Source organism: Lissotriton helveticus, chromosome 7 (assembly GCF_964261635.1).
Source record: "Lissotriton helveticus chromosome 7, aLisHel1.1, whole genome shotgun sequence".
NCBI lineage: Eukaryota > Metazoa > Chordata > Amphibia > Caudata > Salamandridae > Lissotriton > Lissotriton helveticus.
Window position 1 is genome coordinate 1,952,031,000 of NC_136068.1, and position 24,127 is coordinate 1,952,055,126.

Here is a 24,127-nt window from a genome sequence, read left to right on the forward strand (position 1 = left end):
ACGTAACCGGAGCCATTGCCTTTCACCAGGAGCTTGGGACCTGTCTGTATGTTGAATTCTGTACCACACACTTGATGCCAAAAATACTTCACCTCAATGGGGCCGATTCACAGAACTAACTTAAGACAAACTTAGGACAAAATACTAACTTAAGTCTGTCTTAAGTCTGTTTTAAATCTGTCTTAAGTCTGTCTTAAGTCTGTTTTAAGTCTGTCTTAAGTCTGTCTTAAGTCTGTCTTAAATCTGTCTTAAGTCTGTCTTAAGTCTGTCTTAAGTCTGTCTTAAGTCTGTCTTAAGTTTGTCTTAAGTCTGTCTTAAGTTTGTCTTAAGTCTGTTTTAAGTCTGTCTTAAGTCTGTCTGAAGTCTGTCTTAAGTCTGTCTTAAGTTTGTCTTAAGTCTGTTTTAAGTCTCTCTTAAGTCTGTCTTAAGTCTGTTTTAAGTCTGTCTTAAGTCTGTCTTAAGTTTGTCTTAAGTCTGTCTTAAGTTTGTCTTAAGTAAAACTTAAGACAAAATACTAACTTTACTACTACTAAATGCCTTCTGTGAATACCAAAAGCAGTAAGTTTAGGGTTTTGTCTTAAGTTAGTTCTGTGAATCAGGCCCCTAGATCACATCCAGCAGTTCACATTCTTAAAAAGAGTAGTTTCCCTTTTTGAAGCCAACACCTTTGGTTATGCTCTTTTTATTTGTTGAGAGTCCATGTGCAAAAGCTAATTTGCACCGTGCATAACAGAGCAACTGGTAGTATGCAGAGAATAAACACAGAACTGCTTATACCTGTTTTCTGAATGTGGGTAAACAGGGTTTGGACTGCTGAGCTGGAGGAGAGAATTCCATCACTTGACAGTTATGACATGTGCTTTCGCCTTAGGTTATGGTTTTAGATCGAGGCCCACAAAGCAGCGCTCAGTGAGGTGAATGAATATCACGTCCTGTCTTACGCCACCTGAATTTGGGAGTGTGTTGGTAAGTTGTCCGGTGGGTTTTGAGCATAGCCAATACCATGAAAGCAGGCAGGCAAGGGGTGAAAGGTTATGCCTGATAGTCCAGTGATCAGACAGTCTGCTGCGTTCTGTATCAATTGCATTAATTGTAAACTTTGTCAGGATCCACCATGTAGCTGTAACACAGCGCTATGAAGGGGAGGCGCAGCAACACAGCACTAAGAAGGTGAGGCACAGCAACACAGCGCTATGAAGGTGAGGCACGGCAACACAGCGCTATGAAGGTGAGGCACAGCAACACAGCGCTATGAAGGTGAGGCACAGCAACACAGCGCTATGAAGGTGAGGCACAGCAACACATCACATCCTCCTGAGCAGGGACATGCTTTGCAGTAAAAGGCCGCCCCTCTCCTGAGGGCTTTAGGTGTAGAAGGCATAGACTATCTACCTTGCCTGAGAGCCCATTGGAATCAAGGTGGGTTTCCAGATTGGCACCTACCTCAACAGATGTGAACATACATTGGCGCAAGAACTTTCCTGATAGAAAAGCTCGACCAGAAGGTGAATGTGGATGTTAAATAAACAATCATTGGCATAGCCAATAGGTCCCGCCTTTGGTATCTTATAGGTATTTAATTATGCAGCACAATATCCTTGGTGCAACAACATCAACTGTAGTGTGGCTAAACACTTATAAAGTCCCAAAGGCGAGGCCTATTGGCTATGCCAATGCTTGTTATGTTTCGCATCGTATTCTAATGGCTGTAATAACTAAAGTTGTAATTGATTTGTCCATCACTCTATCCCCATGTGGGTCTGTCCTGGACTGCACCGGGGGGGCCAGCAGGGGGCGCAGCTCAGTGTGAAGAACTTTACTTTATTCACCTGTGACCGGAAGGAGAGGGCAGCAGACGTCACTGAGTCACGGACATGAGTCCACCAATGAGGAGGATGGAGCTGGACACGTGTCACAGAGATCACAAACCTATCTGCAACACAGCGCTATCTAAGCGAGGCACAGCAACACAGTGCTATGAAGATGAGGTGCAGCAACACAGCGCTATGAAGGCGGAGCACAGCAACACAGCGCTGAGAAGGTGAGGTGCAGCAACACAGCGCTAAGAAGGTGAGGGGCAGCAACACAGCGCTAAGAAGGTGAGGCGCAGCAACACAGCGCTAAGTAGGTGAGGAGCAGCAACACAGTGCTAAGAAGGTGAGGCGCAACAACACAGTGCTAGGAAGGTGAGGCGCAACAACACAGTGCTATGAAGATGAGGTGCAGCAACACCGCGCTATGAAGGCGGAGCACAGCAACACAGCGCTGAGAAGGTGAGGTGCAGCAACACAGCGGTAAGAAGGTGAGGCGCAGAAACACAGCGCTATGAAGGTGAGGCGCAGCAACACAGCGCTTAGAAAGTGAAGCGCCACAGCACTGAGAAGGTGAGAATCAGCAAAACAGCGCTAAGAAAGTGACAGCAACACAGCGCTAAGAATGTGAGGCACAGCAACACAGCACTAAGAAGATGAGGAGCAGCAACACAGCACTATGAAGGTGAGACGCAGCAACACAGCACTAAGATGGTGAGGAGCAACAACACAGCGCTATGAAGGTGAGGCACAGCAACATAGCGCTAAGAAGGTGAGGAACAGCAACACAGCACTATAAAGGTGAGGCGCAGCAACACAGCGCTATGAAGGTGAGGCGTAGCAACACAGTGCAAAGAAGGTGAGGCGCAGCAACACAGCGCTATGAAGGTGAGGCGCAGCAACACAGCACTAAGAAGGTGAGGCACAGCAAGACAGCGCTATGAAGGTGAGGCGCAGCAACACAGCGCTATGAAGGTGATGCGCAGCAACACAGCGCAAAGAAGGTGAGGCGCAGCAACACAGCGCTATGAGGGTGAGGCACAGCAACATAGCTCTAAGAAGGTGAGGCACAGCAACACAGTGCTAAGAAGGTGAGGTGCAGCAACACAGCGCTATGAAGGTGAGGTGCAGCAACATAGCGCTAAGAAGGTGTGGTACAGCAACACAGCGCTATGAAGGTGAGGAGCAGCAACACAGCACTATGAAGGGGAGGCGCAGCAACACAGCGCTATGAAGGTGAGGCGCAGCAACACAGCTCTATGACGGTGAGTTGCAGCAACACAGCTCTATGAAGGTGAGGAGCAGCAACACAGCGCTAAGAAGGTGAGGTGCAGCAACACAGCACTATGAAGATGAGGCTCAGCAACACAGCGCTATGAAGGTGAGGCGCAGCAACATAGCGCTAAGAAGGTGAGGCACAGCAACACAGCGTTAAGAAGGTGAGGAGCAGCAACACAGCACTATGAAGGGGAGGCGCAGCAACACAGCACTATGAAGGTGAGGCACAGCAACACAGCGCTATGAAAGTGAGACGCAGCAACACAGCACTAAGAACGTGAGGTGCAGCAACACAGCGCTATGAAGGTGAGGCGCAGCAACACAGCATTAAGAAGGTGAGGCGCAGCAACACAGCACTAAGAAGTTGAGGCACAGCAACACAGCGCTATGAAGGTGAGATGCAGCAACACAGCACTAAGAACGTGAGGCGCAGCAACACAGCTCTATGAAGGTGAGGCACAGTAACACAGCGCTAAGAAAGGTGAGGCGCAGCAACAAAGCGCTAAGAAGGTGAGGCACAGCAACACAGCGCTAAGAACGTGAGGCAGAGCAACACAGCGCTATGAAGGTGGGGAGCAGCAACACAGCGCTAAGAATGTGAGGCTCAGCCACACAGCGCTATGAAGGTGAGACGCAACACAGCGCTAAGAAGGTGAGGCGCAGCAACAGCGCTAAGCAAAATATCAGCAAGACTCAATACTTGTGCTGAGCCTGTATTATTGGTGAAAGGCACAACAGCATCCGTGGCTTCTTGGTGCTAGACACACACATATACTTAGAGGAGATATCACATTTATTTTTGTTCTGGCCTCTGCTGGGTTTCCCGCTACCCCCACCCCATTCACCCCCCCATGTCATCACTTCACAGCTCCTCGCAGAAAGGAACATTTTAACTTCCAAGTCCCTCCCTCTAGGACACCTCCCGCCCCTTCTCCCTGGGGGACATTTCTTGTTCCCCCCTCCCCCAGATAGATGCAGGAAAGGGGCTGAGGGGGCTTCTGTTTGCCTCTCTCTGCCCTGTTATTGCCCTGGTGGCGGAGGGGAGGGGGAGCGGGGGCTCTATTATTACACCAGACGCAGGTCTGCCCCCTCACCGACCGAGAAGTAGGGGAGCACCTCCCCCGTGAAGGTGTCATTGATGGTGCAGAGATGCTTCATGGTGTTTGCGTTGAACAAGGAGACCCGCCCCCCCTCATAGTCCAGGTACACCCCCAGCCTCGTAGGGTGCAGATGGGGGGACTGGGGGGCCTGGGGGGAGGGAGAGTGGATGAGAGTAAACTGTAGACTACCATTCTTCTGAGTCACACCCCCAAAAGAGCACTCAGGGAAGTCTGCAGTAAACATCCCCAATCCCAGAGTTCGCCCTGTGACCCCCACATCCACCAACCCCTGCAGCGTCTGCACCTCCCAGTAATGCCTCCCGGAGGTGAACCCCTCCCGCCCCCGCACAGAGGTACGGAGTGTCCAACCGGGGCCAGTCCGTGTCACGCGTCTTCCGTCCTCAGACAGGATCAGGCGTTCATGAGCCGTGTCTGGATCTAGAGTCACCAGCGCTGCAGAGAGAGGAGAGAGAGTTAATGACACACTGTGTGACCTCAGACAAGTCACTGTCCCACCCAGAGACCCCAGCATTGCAGAGAGAGGAGAGAGAGTTAATGACACACTGTGTGACCTCAGACAAGTCACTGTCCCACCCAGACACCCACAGACCCTAGCACTGCAGAGAGAGGAGAGAGAGTTAATGACACACTGTGTGACCTCAGACAAGTCACTATCCCACCCAGAGACACCTGCACTGCAGAGAGAGGAGAGAGAGTTAACGACACACTGTGTGACCTCAGACAAGTCACTGTCCCACCAGAGACCCCTGCACTGCAGAGAGAGGAGAGAGAGTTAATGACACACTGTGTGACCTCAGACAAGTCACTGTCCCACCAGAGACCTCAACCCTGCAGAGAGGAGAGGAGTTAATGACACACTGTGTGACCTCAGACAAGTCACTGTCCCACCCAGAGACCCCAGCACCGAAGAGAGAGGAGAGAGAGTTAATGACACACTGTGTGACCTCAGACAAGTCACTCTCTCACCCAGAGACCCCAGCACTGCAGAGAGAGGAGAGAGATAATGACACACTGTGTGACCTCAGACAAGTCACTGTCCCACCCAGAGACCCCAGCACTGCAGAGAGAGGAGAGAGTTAATGACACACTGTGTGACCTCAGACAAGTCACTGTCCCACCCAGAGACCCCAGCACTGCAGAGAGAGGAGAGAGAGTTAATGACACACTGTGTGACCTCAGACAAGTCACTGTCCCACCCAAAGACCCCAGCACTGCAGAGAGAGGAGAGAGAGTTAATGACACACTGTGTGACCTCAGACAAGTCACTCTCTCACCCAGAGACCCCAGCACTGCAGAGAGAGGAGAGAGATAATGACACACTGTGTGACCTCAGACAAGTCACTGTCGCACCCAGAGACCCCATCACTGCAGAGAGAGGAGAGAGTTAATGACACACTGTGTGACCTCAGACACGTGACTGTCCCACCCAGAGACCCCAGCACTGCAGAGAGAGGAGAGAGAGTTAAAGACACACTTTGTGACCTCAGACAAGTCACTGTCCCACCCAGAGACCCCAGCACTGCAGGGAGAGAAGAGATTGAGAGTTAATGACACACTGTGTGACCTCAGACAAGTCACTGTCCCACCCAGACACCCCAGCACTGCAGAGAGAGGAGAGAGAGTTAATGACACACTGTGTGACCTCAGACAAGTTACTGTCCCACCCAGAGACCCCAGCACTGCAGAGAGAGGAGAGAGAGTTAATGACACACTGTGTGACCTCAGACAAGTCACTGTCCCGCCCAGAGACCCCAGCGCTGCAGAGAGAGGAGAGAGAGTTAATGACACACTGTGTGACCTCAGACAAGTCACTGTCCCACCCAGAGACCCCATCGCTGCAGAGAGATGAGAGAGAGTTAATGACACACTGTGTGACCTCAGACAAGTCACTTTTCCACCAGAGACCCCAGCACTGCAGAGAGAGGAGAGAGAGTTAATGACACACTGTGTGACCTCAGACAAGTCACTGTCCCACCCAGAGACCCCAGCACTGCAGAGAGAGGAGAGAGAGTTAATGACACACTGTGTGACCTCAGACAAGTCACTCTCCCACCAGAGACCCCAGCACTGCAGAGAGAGGAGAGAGAGTTAATGACACACTGTGTGACCTCAGGCAAGTCACTGTCCCACCCAGAGACCCCAGCGCTGCAGAGAGAGGAGAGAGAGTTAATGACACACTGTGTGACCTCAGACAAGTCACTGTCCCACCCAGAGACCCCAGCGCTGCAGAGAGAGGAGAGAGAGTTAATGACACACTGTGTGACCTCAGACAAGCCACTGTCCCACCCACAGACCCCAGCACTGCAGAGAGAGGAGAGAGAGTTAATGACACACTGTGTGACCTCAGACAAGTCACTGTCCCACCCAGAGACCCCAGCACTGCAGAGAGAGGAGAGAGAGTTAATGACACACTGTGTGACCTCAGACAAGTCACTGTCCCACCAGAGACCCCAGCACTGCAGAGAGAGTAGAGAGTTAATGACACACTGTGTGACCTCAGACAAGTCACTGTCCCACCCAGAGACCCCAGCACTGCATAGAGAGGAGAGAGAGTTAATGGCACACTGTGTGACCTCAGACAAATCACTGTCCCACCAGAGACCCCAGCACTGCAGAGAGAGGAGAGAGAGTTAATGACACACTGTGTGACCTCAGACAAGTCACTGTCCCACCCAGAGACCCCAGCACTGCAGAGAGAGGAGAGAGAGTTAATGACACACTGTGTGACCTCAGACAAGTCACTGTCCCACCCGGAGACCCCAGCACTGCAGAGAGAGGAGAGAGAGTTAATGACACACTGTGTGACCTCAGACAAGTCACTGTCCCACCCAGAGACCTCAGCGCTGCAGAGAGGAGAGAGTTAATGACACACTGTGTGACCTCAGACAAGTCACTGTCCCATCCAGAGACCCCAGCACTGCAGAGAGATGAGTGAGTTAAAGAAACACTGTGTGACCTCAGACAAGTCACTGTCCCACCCGGAGACCCCAGCACTGCAGAGAGAGGAGAGAGAGTTAATGACACACTGTGTGACCTCAGACAAGTCACTGTCCCACAAGAGACCCCAGCACTGCAGAGAGAGGAGAGAGAGTTAATGACACACTGTGTGACCTCAGACAAGTCACTGTCCCACCCAGAGACCCCAGCGCTGCAGAGAGAGGACAGAGAGTTAATGACACACTGTGTGACCTCAGACAAGTCACTGTCCCACCCAGATCCCAGCGCTGCAGAGAGAGGAGCGAGAGTTAATGACACAGAGTGTGATCTCAGACAAGTCACTGTCCCACCCAGAGACCCCAGCACTGCAGAGAGAGGAGAGAGAGTTAATGACACACTGTGTGACCTCAGACAAGTCACTGTCCCACCCAGAGACCCCAGCACTGCAGAGAGAGGAGAGAGTTAATGACACACTGTGTGGCCTCAGACAAGTCACTGTCCCGCCCAGAGACCCCAGCACTGCAGAGAGAGGAGAGAGAGTTAATGACACACTGTGTGACCTCAGACAAGTCACTGTCCCACCCAGAGACCTCAGCGCTGCAGAGAGGAGAGAGTTAATGACACACTGTGTGACCTCAGACAAGTCACTGTCCCACCCAGAGACCTCAGCGCTGCAGAGAGGAGAGAGTTAATGACACACTGTGTGACCTCAGACAAGTCACTGTCCCATCCAGAGACCCCAGCACTGCAGAGAGAGGAGAGAGTTAATGACACACTGTGTGACCTCAGACAAGTCACTGTCCCATCCAGAGACCCCAGCACTGCAGAGAGAGGAGCGAGAGTTAATGACACACTGTGTGACCTCAGACAAGTCACTGTCCCACCCAGAGACCCCAGCACTGCAGAGAGAGGAGAGAGAGTTAATGACACACTGTGTGACCTCAGACAAGTCACTGTCCCACCCAGAGACCCCAGCACTGCAGAGAGAGGAGAGAGTTAATGACACACTGTGTGACCTCAGACAAGTCACTGTCCCACCCAGAGACCTCAGCGCTGCAGAGAGGAGAGCGTTAATGACACACTGTGTGACCTCAGACAAGTCACTGTCCCATCCAGAGACCCCAGCACTGCAGAGAGAGGAGAGAGTTAATGACACACTGTGTGACCTCAGACAAGTCACTGTCCCACCCAGAGACCCCAGCACGGCAGAGAGAGGAGCGAGAGTTAATGACACACTGTGTGACCTCAGACAAGTCACTGTCCCATCCAGAGACCCCAGCACGGCAGAGAGAGGAGCGAGAGTTAATGACACAGAGTGTGACCTCAGACAAGTCACTGTCCCACCCAGAGACCCCAGCACTGCAGAGAGAGGAGAGAGAGTTAATGACACACTGTGTGACCTCAGACAAGTCACTGTCCCACCCAGAGACCCCAGCACTGCAGAGAGAGGAGAGAGAGTTAATGACACACTGTGTGACCTCAGACAAGTCACTGTCCAACCCAGAGACCCCAGCGCTGCAGAGAGAAGAGAGAGAGTTAATGACACACTGTGTGACCTCAGACAAGTCACTGCCCCACCCAGAGACCCAAGCACTGCAGAGAGAGGAGAGAGAGTTAATGACACACTGTGTGACCTCAGACAAGTCACTGTCCCACCCAGAGACCCCAGCACTGCGGAGAGGAGAGAGAGTTAATGACACACTGTGTGATCTCAGACAAGTCACTGTCCCACCCAGAGACCCCAGCACTGCAGAGAGAGGATAGAGAGTTAATGACACACTGTGTGACCTCAGACAAGTCACTGTCCCACCCAGAGACCCCAGCACTGCAGAGAGAGGAGAGAGAGTTAATGACACACTGTGTGACCACAGACAAGTCATTGTCCCACCCAGAGACCCCAGCACTGCAGAGAGAGGAGTGAGTTAAAGAAACACTGTGTGACCTCAGACAAGTCACTGTCCCACCCAGAGACCCCAGCACTGTAGAGAGAGGAGTGAGTTAAAGAAACACTGTGTGACCTCAGACAAGTCACTGTCCCACCCAGAGACCCCAGCGCTGCAGAGAGAGGAGAGAGAGGTAATTACACACTGTGTGACCTCAGACAAGTCACTGTCCCATCCAGAGACCCCAGCACTGCAGAGAGAGAGGAGAGACAGTTAATGACACACTGTGTGACCTCAGACAAGTCACTGTCCCACCCAGAGACCCCAGCGCTGCAGAGAGAGGAGAGAGAGTTAATGACACACTGTGTGACCTCAGACAAATCACTGTCCCATCCAGAGACCCCAGCACTGCAGAGAGAGAGGAGAGACAGTTAATGACACACTGTGTGACCTCAGACAAGTCACTGTTCCACCCAGAGACCCCAGCGCTGCAGAGAGAGGAGAGAGTTAATGACACACTGTGTGACCTCAGACAAGTCACTGTCCCACCAGAGACCCCAGCACTGCAGAGAGGAGTGTTAATGACACACTGTGTGACCTCAGACAAGTCACTGTGTGACCTCAGACAAGTCACTGTCCCACGCAGAAACCCCAGCACTGCAGAGAGAGGAGAGAGAGAGTTAATGACACACTGTGTGACCTCAGACGAGTCACTGTCCCACCAGAGACCCCAGCACTGCAGAGAGAGGAGAGAGGGTTAATGACACACTGTGTGACCTCAGACAAGTCACTGTCCCACCAGAGACCCCAGCACTGCAGAGAGAGGAGAGAGGGTTAATGACACACTGTGTGACCTCAGACAAGTCACTGTCCCACCCAGAGACCCCAGCGCTGCAGAGAGAGGAGAGAGAGAGTTAATGACACACTGTGTGACCTCAGACGAGTCACTGTCCGACCCAAAGACCCAAGCAGTGCAGAGAGAGGAGCGAGAGTTAATGACACACTGTGTGACCTAGGGCAAGTCACTGTTCCACCCAGAGACCCCAGCGCTGCAGAGAGAGGAGAGAGTTAATGACACACTGTGTGACCTCAGACAAGTCACTGTCCCACCAGAGACCCCAGCACTGCAGAGAGGAGAGTTCAGTCAAAATTTCTTTATTCGATTAATTAAAATCATAAAAGAACGAGCAATACACGGTAACATTTCATTATGACACATAGTAATACATCTCAGAAAATCTTTTAAAATTTATAACAATTTATAAAAATGTATAAAAAACCCTAAAAACACATTATACGCGAATAAAATTGTACCATAATCTTAAAAATATAAAAGCAATAAAATATAGAGGGTAATCATTAATCAGGGACAGAGTGCCTAGTGCTAAGACGATGCTTATTTATACGTGCACCAGCAACCAAAAAACTAGCAACATGAAATGCCACTTTTAAATTGGGTAAGAGTTGCAGGAATAGCATAGCTGGTTTTACCTGTGTAAAACCCATATTGCACAGTATTGGCAGCAAAAAAAAATTTCTACTCTCTTTGTAATGGCCACAGAACAGGATAAAGTGCGTCGTGTCTTGAATAGAAAAATAATCGCAATCACAAAGATCAGCATTTTCAGGTCTAGTCCATTTTTTAAAATTGCCCAGAATAAAAGGAATTAAATCAAGACGAAATCTTGTTAGGAGAAAACGATGGTATGGTTTGTGTACCGAGAAAAGGTATGGTTCCATACCTAGAACAGATGTTATCGTACAATGTTTCCTAACCGTGTGTTTATTCAGCTCTGTGGCTTCCCTCTCCAAGACATAGCGATCAGTCAAAAGATTTTTGACTGTCTTTACGTCTTCTAAATTTATCAAATGTGGGGAGGAAAAAAGTTCGGAACGGCCAACTAGAGTTAACTGCGTCTTGACGTATTTTAACCAAGGGATGTTATGTACATTGTCCAAGGCTAAACAATCTTTAAGAATATGATGGTTTAGAGTGAGCTCCTGGTTGAGCCACACTTTCAACCAACCAATAACTGGGGCTGCTTTCAAGATATCGGTAATGTAGCCCAGACCGAGCTCTGTATGTGTTATGTATGTAGAAGTTGACTGGGGGACAGAAAGCAGGGTTCTCAAAAATTTATTTTCTACTTTCTGAATTTGTCATACCCCAGATAACAGAGCCGTATTGGGCAACCGATAAGCATTTGGATTTATAGACCTTTATAATGCTTTCCATGGGGCGAGCACCAAGCTTTTTAGCAAAACCGAGCAGCCCAGCAGCCGCTCTTGCTACTGCGCTGCTTTTGGCCATAAGCTGGGGGCCCCACTTGCCTTTTTCGTCAAAGATCATGCCTAAATAGGGAAAAGATGGGACTCTCCTAACCTCCTTCCCCGAGCAAAAGAAAGTTTTAGTCTTTCTTTTCCTGCCTGCGGGTCCTGCTATCATTACATGGGATTTTTCTACATTTGTTTTCATGTCCAGCGAAGACATGAAATCCCCAAAGGTTGAGAGTAGTTTGTTCAGTGCCACTCCAGAGCGAGCTAAAAGGACAGCGTCATCCGCGTACAGGAGGACAGGTATCTTTATTTCTCCTGCGCGCGGAATATCAGTATGGGACCCTGCCAAGACTGCCTCAAGGCCATTTATATAAAGTGTGAAGAGAAGGGGGGCAAGGATACATCCCTGCCTAACCCCTCTCCCTGATTCAAAGTGACAGGTACATCTTCCTTCCCTGGTCACTCTGACCGACGTCTTGAGGTCTCTATGTAGCTCTGCCAAGTATCCCACCAGTGGGGCGTCAAAGCCCATGGCCAAAAGGACCCCCCACAGCTTAGCCCTGTTAACCAGGTCAAAAGCTGAGGAGAGGTCCATAAAGGCCATGTACAGAGAGCCCCCCTTGGCAGCCACATATTTACTTATGATCAGTTCTAAATTTAAACACTGATCTAAGGTTCCCCTTTTGGCTCTAAAGCCATATTGTGCGTTCGATAAAATGCCCTTCCCTTCTAAGAGCTGAGTCAGTCTTCCTAAGAGGACTCTTCCCAGATCCTTGACACTTGAATCGATTAGGGAGATTGGCCTATAACAGGCTGGATCTGTTCTTTGTCCCTTTTTAAAAATTGGTAGAATGGTAGACTTCGACCAGCTAATAGGAAAAACAAAATCTCTTGTGGCGTTAAAAATGTTGGTAAGAATTTTGGCGCTTAGTTCAGGGGCACTCTTAAAAAAGTCAGCGGGAACCCCATCGGGGCCCGGAGCCTTTTTAGAATGTGTGTCGCTGATAGCTTTTTTTACCTCTTCTATGCTAAAAGGGGAAATGGGAGGGGCTGCTTGTGTGGGTTGTAATCCACAGCCTGGGATATTATCAGGACAACTGTAGATATTACTGAAGTGTGTGACCCACTGATCGTCCGGTATAATGCAATCTGCTCTCTGCTTATCTAGATCGACAAAAAAAGGATGATTTATTATCGCCCAGAATTTTGAGCTGTCTCTCTGTTTGTCGGGCGACAACAAATCGTTCCAGGCCTCAAGTTTAATCTCTGATTTTCTCTTCCTGATAGCGTCATTATAATTTTTCCTTAGCAACGCTATCTGTACTTTATCTCTTGGCTCAGCTTTTAAAGCCTTTAGGAGAGTTGAGTGGGCCTTTGAACAATCTGAGTTAAACCATTTTTTGGCCCTAAATATCCGGGCCTTATTCCTTACAGTCAGATCTAGATCAACCTGATTACAAATGATGTTAAATGCTTCTATCAAGGTAGTGGGCGGATTATTATTATCCAGGCAGATTGCAACCTCACCCTCAACTTTGGACAAAGTGTCCTGTATAAAAGTGATCGGGGTGACTTGATCCCACTTCAGCCTACGGTTCTGGTCTCCCAGGACTAAATTAGTCGCACATAAGACTGCAGCCTCTCTTTTTCCAAGAACTCCCTGGGATAAAATCTCTAAAATTACTGGGTTGTGATCACTGAAGACTGAGGTTACTACCTTATAGGTTGAAACCTCAGACAAAATACTAGACGACAGAAAGATGTAATCTACTATTGTGCCGGAGTTGTTACCCACAAATGTTGGTAACCTCAAGTCTCTGCTACTACTAGAAAATTCATAAAGGTTAAAAGTTGCTAAGAGTGATTCCAATGCCTCCCCTCGCGATGAGTGTTCAAAGTGCGGAATACAAAGGAAGGGAGGAAAATCTTCATATTCCTCACGGCAATCCATATTACATGGGTGGATATTATAATCTCCCATGAGAATCACATCAAAGCCGTGGGCACTATTCTCGCTGTGGGTGGACAAGAAATCCTCTAAAGTTACCAAATGCTCGTTAAACAATTGACTGACAGGAGAATTATAAAAATTAACTAATAAAATAGGCTGTGAGTTAAATGTAGTTAATTCGACCGCTAATATATTTGATGAGTTAGTTTTAATTTGTCTTGGCTTTCCCTGAACATTTAAGGAAATATATATAGCCAAGCCTCCCTTTGCCCTTCCAGATGTGCTAGAAACAGCAGGTACAGAGAACTGGGAAAAGCCGTCTAGGGCAAATCCGTCGGACGTCTCCCAAGTCTCCTGGAATACAAGAATGTCATATGATCTAACCATTTCCAACCAGTTCTTATTACTAATTTTAGAACTAATACCAGCAACATTCCAGCTCAAGATGGTACAAACCCTGTTACTTATAATTTTTAAATCTGAAAGTACAGGGACAGATAAAGAAACAGGTAAAAAACCCTCGTTGTTGGTATCTTCTGGAGGAGTGAGTCAGTCATTCTGATCCATGAAGGACAATGGGGCAAAGCGATTGAATAACTGAACAGGTTCAACAAAAGAGTTATGCTGTGGTAAGAGGGGATATTGGGCTACAGAGTTATGCCTTATATCCTGCCCCCGTCTGGGGTTAAAATCCCAGGGTCTATCCCACCCCAACGCTGGAGTCCTTGGATAAGTGACATTTTGTTGCTCCCCATAAAAGAACTTCAGAGTTAGAGGAACAACAGTGCCTTGTCTGCGTTGGGGGGGGAATAGATTGGCCAGTATGTTAGGGAGAACATCTTGATTCGAAAGGGTCACTGCCACACAGTCCCCTTTAAACTTTTTCGGGCGGTTTCCCAACCAAGGGACCCTGGACGCAGACTTAATGACGTTTGCCAAATGCTGTTTCCCCCCTGGTGCTAACCGCATGTTGTTAGTTAGCCAGTGCAGAGCCTTACTTGTTAGGGAAGTAGGGCTTTCCACTGTTCCCCCTTCCAAGGGGGGTACGTTTGCAAGCACCAAGACCACTGGGGTGGCCTCAACTAAAAATTGGAGGGGGGCCGTAGTGTGAGTAGTTTCTGGGGGTGGTCTGACGGAGGGGAGATCATCTGTTGGGATGGTAACTAAAAGAGGGCCCTCAGTGATGGTAGACAAAGGTATTAATGGCTGGGGCAATAAGTTTTCAACAGGTAACTGAATCCCTTCATTATCACAAAAAACTTCGTTAATCACATGTCCACCTATGTTATTGGGCAAATTTGTGACCAACTTGGTGATATTTTCCACCCCATCTACAACCAAAGTACTTAAGCCACCCAACCTCTTAACCTCTGCTTGCAGCTTGTCTAATTTAGATATTAGGGGTTTAATTTTTTGTTCCAGAAAGTCAGAGATCCTTTCGAAAAAAGCATCCTCGGAGATATGACTCTGATTGTCCTCCACGACGTTTGCTTGTTTAATCTTTGGAGTAGTGACCCTTTTCTTTCTTGCCCCTATACGCGGGCCACTCAACTTAGGAGGATTCTTAGTGCATAAACGTCTTGGCCTTGTTGCACGCCCTTTTGGTGTCATCTCCTCGGGTGCAGCTTGTGCATGTCTCTCTTGGTCAGAGTCAGTGTCAATATCAATACCACCCTCGACCTGTATGTTAGAGGTCTCATTAGCCATAACTGCGTTATCCGGTGCACTACTTAAATCTAGGAGAATGGGACCGCCAATTACATTCTCCTGACTAGTTTCCTGCAAAATAGTGTCATCAATCATGGTAGAAGCAGTAGGTGACAAACAGCGAAGGTCTGGGGATTGACTTAACCCAAGAGAGTCTCTCCTTTGCGTGTTAATTTTCCTAACTGTCTGGACAAGATAATTATCAAGGGTGTTCTGTGGGGGTTCCTTTGTTTTCACAGGCATACTTCTCAATGTACTCACAGCCAGCGTTGGTAAAACTTAAGATACTTAGTATTATATAATATGCGTCAATATTGCTTACTTGAGTGTTAGTCCAGCAGAGTTTCTGGCCCTGCCCTGCCTCCTCGGGCCGTAGAGTGCCCGCCCTTTGCCCGGGCTTAGCCCCGGGCGTCCCGCTCGCGTCCCGCGACGCGGGGTTCCTCCTCCCTTTATGGTGCCTTTCGCGCTCGCTGGCGCGTGCTGCGTCACCTCCTCGCGCCCCCGCGATGCCTGCCGGGAGTTGAAGTCCCCCCGGAGCGGCGGCGCGGTTTCAAATGCCAAGGAATGACTCTCGGCGGTGGCGGCCAAAGCGTCAGCACAGGTGAGTTGTTTTTTCCCTGGAATGACTCTCGGCGGTGGCGGCTGCGGTTTCAACCCAGGTGAGGAACAGGTAAGTGCCAGCAAGTGACTCTCGGCGGTGGCGGCAGGTACGTATGTTAATGACACACTGTGTGACCTCAGACAAGTTACTGCCCCACCCAGAGACCCCAGCACTGCAGAGAGAGGAGAGAGAGTTAATGACACACTGTGTGACCTCAGACAAGTTACTGCCCCACCCAGAGACCCCAGCACTGCAGAGAGAGGAGAGAGAGTTAATGACACACTGTGGGAATTTAAAACAGCATGCATCATCTTCAACTCTCTCCCAATGCCCGCAGTCCCCAATTCATTAACATTCTTCTGCCTAGGTACATTCCCTCCCGCAACCTCCGGTCTGCCAATCTTCATCTTTTAGTTGCCCCCTCTTTTAAACTGCAGCGTCAGGGAGGACGCAAGTTTGCGACCCTTGCTTCCAGATTCTGGAATTCCCTCCCTCTGGAGATCCGCTCTTGCACTGACCTCTTAATGTTCAGGAAACAGCTTAAGACCTTGCTCTTCACTCAGGCCTAGGTATAAACCTTCCATCTACCTGGGATTCTGCTAGTCAGCGCCATGAAACCTCTGGGTGTACGTGCGTGTTGGACCCGGCCTCGTGGCGTGGGTCGGCCCTACTCCTCCTCACCCTGTTTAGCGTAGCCCTGCACCCTGAGTTCCCTGCGCAGCACCCTGTCAGTGTATCCTGCACCCGAGCCCTGGTCGTCCTGCTCCCCGTACGCCCAGACCCCGTGACCGACGACCAGCCCCGCTTATCCCGTCCCACTCCCGGCTCCGAGCACCTAACCTTGCATGCCCCACAAGGCCCGGCAGCCATTTTCCCTTCCCGAGATTCCTGACTCCCTGGGCCTAGCGTGACCCCGGCCCCGGCGAAACCCAGGCTCCAAAGGTGCGCCAGTCCCGGCTGGGGGTTAAAGCGCTCCCCGAGTGAGATAAGCAAGGGAGTTTCGATGGCACCTCCGGCCTCCCCTGAGAGACTGGTTTCTGTCACACCTTTGGCCCTCCCCTATGGGCCAGTTTCGATTGCACCTCTGGCCTCCCCGAGTGCTGGCTCCAGACCCGCTGGGCGTCTGGGAATTCCCGGACCCCTCTTCTCAAAGGATCAAAGAGCCAACCGACGGACCTCGCCAACGACCAGCCCCCAGATCATGAGACCTCCACCTGCAAGGGTCCGGACATCAAAGGGCCAATGGACTATATCTGGGCCGGCTCGACAACTAGCGGGCAGTTGTATCTTGGACCTGAAGCCCTGCTGATCTGATCGCGGCTGACCCTGAGAAGAACTCAACCTCGCATCGCTGAGCCCTGCTGACGCTGTCCTGACTCTCTCTTCGCAACAAGGAACTGAACCACCTGAGCCCTATATACCTGTGCGCTATATAAAAGGTTATTGACATAACATAACATAACTTGTCTGAGGTAACACAGTGTGTCATTAACCCTCTACTCTCTGCAGTATGGGGTCTCTGGCGAGACAGTGACTTGTCTGAGGTCACACAGTGTGTCATTAACCCTCTACTCTCTGCAGTATGGTGTCTCTGGCGAGACAGTGACTTGTCTGAGGTCACACAGTGTGTCATTAACTCTCTTCTCTCTCTGCAGTGCTGGGGTCTCTGGGTGGGACGGTGACATGTCTGAGGTCACACAGTGTGTCATTAACTCTCTCCTCTCTGCAGTGCTGGGGTCTCTGGGTGGGACAGTGACTTGTCTGAGGTCACACAGTGTGTCATTTACTCTCTCTCCTCTCTCTGCAGTGCTGGGGTCCCTGGATGGGACAGTGACTTGTCTGAGGTCACACAGTGTGTCATTAACTCTCTCCTCTCTCTGCAGTGCTGGGGTCTCTGGTGGGACAGTGACTTGTCTGAGGTCACACAGTGTGTCATTAACTCTCTCTCCTCTCTCTGCAGTGCTGAGGTCTCTGGTCGGACACTAACTTGTCTGAGGTCACACAGTGTGTCATTTACTCTCTCTCCTCTCTCTGCAGCGCTGGGGTCTCTGGATGGGACAGTGACTTGTCTGAGGTCACACAGTGTGTCATTAACTCTCTCTCCTCTCTCTGCAGTGCTCGGGTCTCTGGGTGGGACAGTGACTTGTCTGAGGTCACACAGTGTGTCATTAACTCTCTCCTCTCTCTGCAGTGATGGGGTCTCTGGGTGCGACAGTGACTTGTCTGAGGTCACACAGTGTGTCATTATCTCTCTCCTCTCTCTGCAGTGCTGGGGTCTCTGGGTGAGAGAGTGACTTGTCTGAGGTCACACAGTGTGTCGTTAACTCTCTCTCCTCTCTCTGCAGTGCTGGGGTCTCTGGTGGGACAGTGACTTGTCTGAGGTCACAGAGTGTGTCATTAACTCTCTCTCTCTCTGCAGTGCTGGGGTCTCTGGGTGGGACGGTGACATGTCTGAGGTCACACAGTGTGTCATTTACTCTCTTTCCTCTCTCTGCAGCGCTGGGGTCTCTGGATGGGACAGTGACTTGTCTGAGGTCACACAGTGTGTCGTTAACTCTCTCTCCTCTCTCTGCAGTGCTGGGGTCTCTGGTGGGACAGTGACTTGTCTGAGGTCACAGAGTGTGTCATTAACTCTCTCTCTCTCTGCAGTGCTGGGGTCTCTGGTGGGACAGTGACTTGTCTGAGGTCACACAGTGTGTCATTAACTCTCTCTCCTCTCTCTGCAGCGCTGGGGTCTCTGGGTGGGACAGTGACTTGTCTGAGGTCACACAGTGTGTCATTAACTCTCTCTCCTCTCTCTGCAGCGCTGAGGTCTCTGGGTGGGACAGTGACTTGTCTGAGGTCACACAGTGTGTCATTAACTCTCTCCTCTCTCTGCAGTGCTGGGGTCTCTGGGTGGGACAGTAACTTGTCTGAGGTCACACAGTGTGTCATTAACTCTCTCCTCTCTCTGCAGTGCTGGGGTCTCCGGGTGGGACATTGACTTGTCTGAGGTCACACAGTGTGTCATTAACTCTCTCTCCTCTCTCTGCAGTGCTGGGGTCTCTGGGTGGGACAGTGACTTGTCTGAGGTCACACAGTGTGTCATTTACTCTCTCTCTCTCCTCTCTCTGCAGTGCTGGGGTCTCTGGTCAGACAGTGACTTGTCTGAGGTCACACAGTCTGTCATTAACTCTCTCTCCTCTCTCTGCAGTGCTGGGCTCTCTGGGTGGGACAGTGACTTGTCTGAGGTCACACAGTGTGTCGTTAACTCTCTACTCTCTGCATTGCTGGGGTCTCTGGGCGGGACAGTGGCTTTCAAAACAAAAGGGGAGCGTAGAGGTACTGATAGAATCACCCTCCAAACGGAACTTTTATAATCAAGGAGATTCTATCGAAAAAGTGAAAAAGTGAAATATTTTTAATTTTTAAGATACTATTTCTCTAGTGAACGTGCTAGGCTCTCTCTTAAAGGTGGAAAGACCAGAGCGCAATGTGCTTTTTAAAATACCCCTCACACACTAAAAAAATCCAGTAGTGTCATGCTTCATCATAGGGGTCTTCCTGCCCCTATAACGGGACGGGGCGTGCTACAACCAAACGAATACGCGGGAGCACTTATATTGTGACAGTGACTATGTGTGAGTGCACAGGTGTCAGTGAAAGTGTAGGGACCTCAAAAAGTGATTTATAAAAAAGTTAAAAATTCCCTGGCGTAGTAGAAAAAAATACTTTATTCGCTTCTCTAGCTGGGAACGTTAAGAAGGGGTTGTGAGGTAGAGCAGTAGCTAGCTACCTGGTCGACATGTTTCGTAAGCAGTCCCCTACTGCTTACTCATCAGGACCAAAAAAGCGATCCCTACTAAAGTATACTCAGTTACTACAGAATATGCCTACTGTCCTATGAACAGTGCAGCAAAAATCAGCTAACTGTTTCGTGCTTCGGGGCATGAGTTGGCCCAGTGAAGCAAAAAAGAATACAAATAGTACCCAAAAAACGACCTATTATGGTCTCTGTGGAAAAAAGGAGGAAAAAGAGAAAAGCAACACATATACGTAAGTTCTACGTTGTAATCCAAAGAAAAGTACAGACAATCGGCTATGTACCAGTATGCCTTATATATCAAAGGCAATCATATCCCTACATGCTTTAAGGAGGGATATTGCTTTGGTTATAAACAGCGTCTTGTTGCTGGTTACAAAAACAGGGACCTCAAACTGCTTGGTTCCACTGTCATCTCGTCATACATACACACAAACGCGACTCAATGCATTACCAATAAACAAGCAATTCAAAACGAAGGGACCTCCTTCACCTTTGGTTTCTATAACAAGGAAAACAAGAAAACGCTAGCTATTAATTCGGCATTTTCTTAGCCCTACAATACGTACACTTTTCAGTTAATTTCAAAGCCCCATGAGCTTGCAGGCGAGGGGTGTTCTTCCGCGGTACTGAAAAAACAAAACCGCACCTTGGTTTTACTTGTTGCGCCAAGTTCAGAATTATCGTTGATACCCGTTACCCATTTATTAGAGACTCGGGGTAAGAGTCTATTACTCACATGTCCGGCATGGAAAAGACGCATTGTTCCCACCCCCGTGCTTCTCTGATGAATGCCCGGTTCGTGTGTCTCGTGTTCCTTAAGACACGATCGTTTCCGCATTGTCACTCTATAATCTAGTATCAACTAGAACGCAACCCTCCCAAGATGGCCACCGACTGGTGGGACGATGTGAGGAGAAAGACGGAAGTCTTTCTACTCTTTCTTAACTTTCACTCGGGGGGTACATAACGTGAGAAATTACACATACACAATTCACAATACTGCTCTAAGATACTAAGAAAAATCATAGTATATAAATAAGATTATATTTGTACATTTGTCGACTCTTCCAACGCAACGCTCATTTTCAAGTATCATTCTCTTTGTTGTGTCCATGTTTTAAGCAATTAAAGGTGAGTACCTGAGGGTCGCAGTGTTGGTGTATTTACACACTCTCTGTCATGCTCACTGTAACTCAGACAAGCGGGGGGGTGGGTGGGGCGCGCGCATGCCCCTCATTGTCAACTATTTGCGCAACATGAGAATTGACACATACACAATTCGTAATACTACTTTAGGATATTGAAAAAAACTTTTTTGCCAGCAGACACAAACGATCTTATTTGTGCATTAGTCAACTCTTCCAACACAACGCTCATTTTCAAATCTCATTCTCTTTGTTGTATCCATGCTAAAAGCAATTAAACAAGAGTACCTGAGGGTCACAGTGTTTGTGTATTTACACATTCTCTGTCATGGTTGCTCTGACATGCACAGGGGGGGTGCATGCCCCTGGTTGCCAACTATTCGGTCAAAAAATGTCATATCATTAACTGGACTGCAGAAAACTCACAGCATATTACGTGGGACAGTTCCAATGGGATGCCTTACAGTTGCGCCCACGGGATGTCATCGTTCAACCCAATCTTGTGCGACTGAATACGAAACACCCATCTTTGTTCCTTTTCAAGAAGGGTTCTCTCGTTGCTGACAATTTCAATCACTGTCCATTTTATTTCTTCTGGTTTGTGACCTAATTCAAGAAAGTGATTGGTCAGTTTTGTACTGGATTTCCTACATTTTATTGTACTTTTATGTTCGCCTATCCTGATTTTCACTGCCCTGCTTGTCATCCCTACATACTCAAGTTTGCATGGGCAGGTAATCAGGTAAACGACGTTCACACTATTACAGTTACTGAAACCTCTTTGTTCCCAGTTTGTTCCATTATTGAATGTTATTTGTTTGCTCTTCTGGGTAAGGCAGCAAACCTTACACCCTCCACATGGATAATGTCCCTGGACAAAGTTTGGGTTTCTTAGTACAATATTAGTGTCAGTTTTCGGTCTAGTGTGCACCAAAACGTCTCGTAAACTCTGAGCTTTCTTGTGGGCAAACATGGGTTTGGGTATCTGTAGACCTCCACTGTTCAGGATCTTCCAATTTTTGTTGATTATTTTTGTAATCAAATCTGAGTTGGTATTATATGTGGTAACGCAAATTGGTCGTTTCTCTTCGATCTTTGGTATCTTTGGCTCCAGTAGGCTTTCACGGCAGTTGTTCTTTGCTCTTGTGTATGCCTGATTGATGATACGATCTGGGTATCTCCGCGCTTTTAATTTCTTTTTTAATTCCACCGATTGTTTTTTAAAATTGTCAATCTCTGCGCAATTTCTGCGCAATCGCAGGAACTGACCGTACGGGAGATTGTCCCGCAGGTGTCGAGGATGGAAACTATTGTACATGAGAAGACAATTCTTTGAGGTGCCTTTGAAGTGGGTTGTCGTCATCAATCTTCCATTCTTCGGAAAGATGTTCAAGTCAAGGAAAACCAAGTTGCTCCTAGAGATTGTACTTGTGAATCTCAGGAACTCGTCCTGTAGGTTCAGCCAGGTCAGGAATTGTTAAGAAGGAGAAATCATCTCCATCCCAGATGATAAGGATATCATCGATGTATCGTTTCCACAATTTGATGTTGGGTTTGAAAGGGTTATTTGAGTTCAGTATTTTCGTCATCTCCAGATGGTGCACGTATAATCCAGCTATGCTTGGAGCAAATGTGCTTCCCATACTGGTACCGTGTTTTTGTAGGTATATGGTGCCAGTGTACTCAAAAAAAAATTCCTTCAGTGCCAAAGAGACACAGTCCATCACTACGTTGCGCGGTGTTTGATACTCCCAGAATTCTTCGAAGAGCACATCCTCGATAATCTCCAGAGTCGCTTGGTGTGGCAGGCTGGTGTACAGACTCTCCATATCACAGCTAATCAATAACTGGGTATTTGGATCAAAGGGTACCTCTTCTAACAAGTTTAGAACATCTTTAGTGTCCCTCAAGTATGTAGAAGTCTTTTGGACCATTGGTCTGAGAAAGGCGTCAGCAAATTTTGAGATCGGCTCCAAAATGGACCCAATTCCAGAGACGATTGGTCGTCCCGGGGGGTTATCCATCCTTTTGTGGATTTTGGGTAGAGTATATAGATAGGGGATTCTTGGATCTTTCTGACAAGGAAAGTCCCCTTCCTTTTTCGAGATCCAGTCATGTGCCAATGCTTCCTCTACTAAACTCCCAATTTTTGTTCTTATTCTTTCAGTGGGGTCTGTGAGAAGAATTTCATAGTTTCTTGTGTCCTGTAACAGCCTCCTGCATTCACTGTCATACTGTTCAATGTTCTGTATGACAGTTGCACCGCCCTTGTCAGCTGGCTTTACTATGATCCTCTTGTCATTACTCAGATCTCGCAACGCTTTCCGTTCTTCATTCGTGATGTTGTGAAAAACACGTTTCTCTGATGGGTTGATGTTCTCTAACTCCATCATTACTGCCTTCTCAAATGTCAACAGTTCGATCGGAAGAAGATGGTCCATGGGGGTGAACCTTGATTTTGGTCTCAAGTCGGTATCTCCACATTTTGTTTCGTCGTCCTTGTCTTTAAAGTAGACCTGTAATTTCAGACGTCGTATGAATTCCTGTACCTCTTTGCAGAGATGGAATTTATCCATGTTTGCTGTGGGTACATACCCCAATCCCTGTGAGTTTTCTGCAGTCCAGTTAATGATATGACATTTTTTGACCGAATAGTTGGCAACCAGGGGCATGCACCCCCCCTGTGCATGTCAGAGCAACCATGACAGAGAATGTGTAAATACACAAACACTGTGACCCTCAGGTACTCTTGTTTAATTGCTTTTAGCATGGATACAACAAAGAGAATGAGATTTGAAAATGAGCGTTGTGTTGGAAGAGTTGACTAATGCACAAATAAGATCGTTTGTGTCTGCTGGCAAAAAAGTTTTTTTCAATATCCTAAAGTAGTATTACGAATTGTGTATGTGTCAATTCTCATGTTGCGCAAATAGTTGACAATGAGGGGCATGCGCGCGCCCCCCCCCCACCCCCCGCTTGTCTGAGTTACAGTGAGCATGACAGAGAGTGTGTAAATACACCAACACTGCGACCCTCAGGTACTCACCTTTAATTGCTTAAAACATGGACACAACAAAGAGAATGATACTTGAAAACGAGCGTTGCGTTGGAAGAGTCGACAAATGTACAAATATAATCTTATTTATATACTATGATTTTTCTTAGTATCTTAGAGCAGTATTGTGAATTGTGTATGTGTAATTTCTCACGTTATGCACCCCCCGAGTGAAAGTTAAGAAAGAGTAGAAAGACTTCCGTCTTTCTCCTCACATCGTCCCACCAGTCGGTGGCCATCTTGGGAGGGTTGCGTTCTAGTTGATACTAGATTATAGAGTGACAATGCGGAAACGATCGTGTCTTAAGGAACACGAGACACACGAACCGGGCATTCATCAGAGAAGCACGGGGGTGGGAACAATGCGTCTTTTCCATGCCGGACATGTGAGTAATAGACTCTTACCCCGAGTCTCTAATAAATGGGTAACGGGTATAAACGATAATTCTGAACTTGGCGCAACAAGTAAAACCAAGGTGCGGTTTTGTTTTTTCAGTACCGCGGAAGAACACCCCTCGCCTGCAAGCTCATGGGGCTTTGAAATTAACTGAAAAGT

General features: G+C 48.5%; 1 protein-coding gene across 1 annotated transcript in view; it reads right to left on the reverse strand.

Annotated features, from left to right (window-relative positions):
- Nucleotides 1–4,154: 4,154 nt before the first annotated feature.
- LOC144770011 (E3 ubiquitin-protein ligase TRIM38-like) overlaps nt 4,155–24,127 on the reverse strand; it is a 61,418-nt gene continuing 41,445 nt past the window's right edge. The window contains exon 5 of the mRNA XM_078654203.1: nt 4,155–4,642. Coding sequence (XP_078510329.1) covers nt 4,155–4,642 — 488 coding nt within the window. The remainder of the gene's footprint in view (nt 4,643–24,127) is intronic.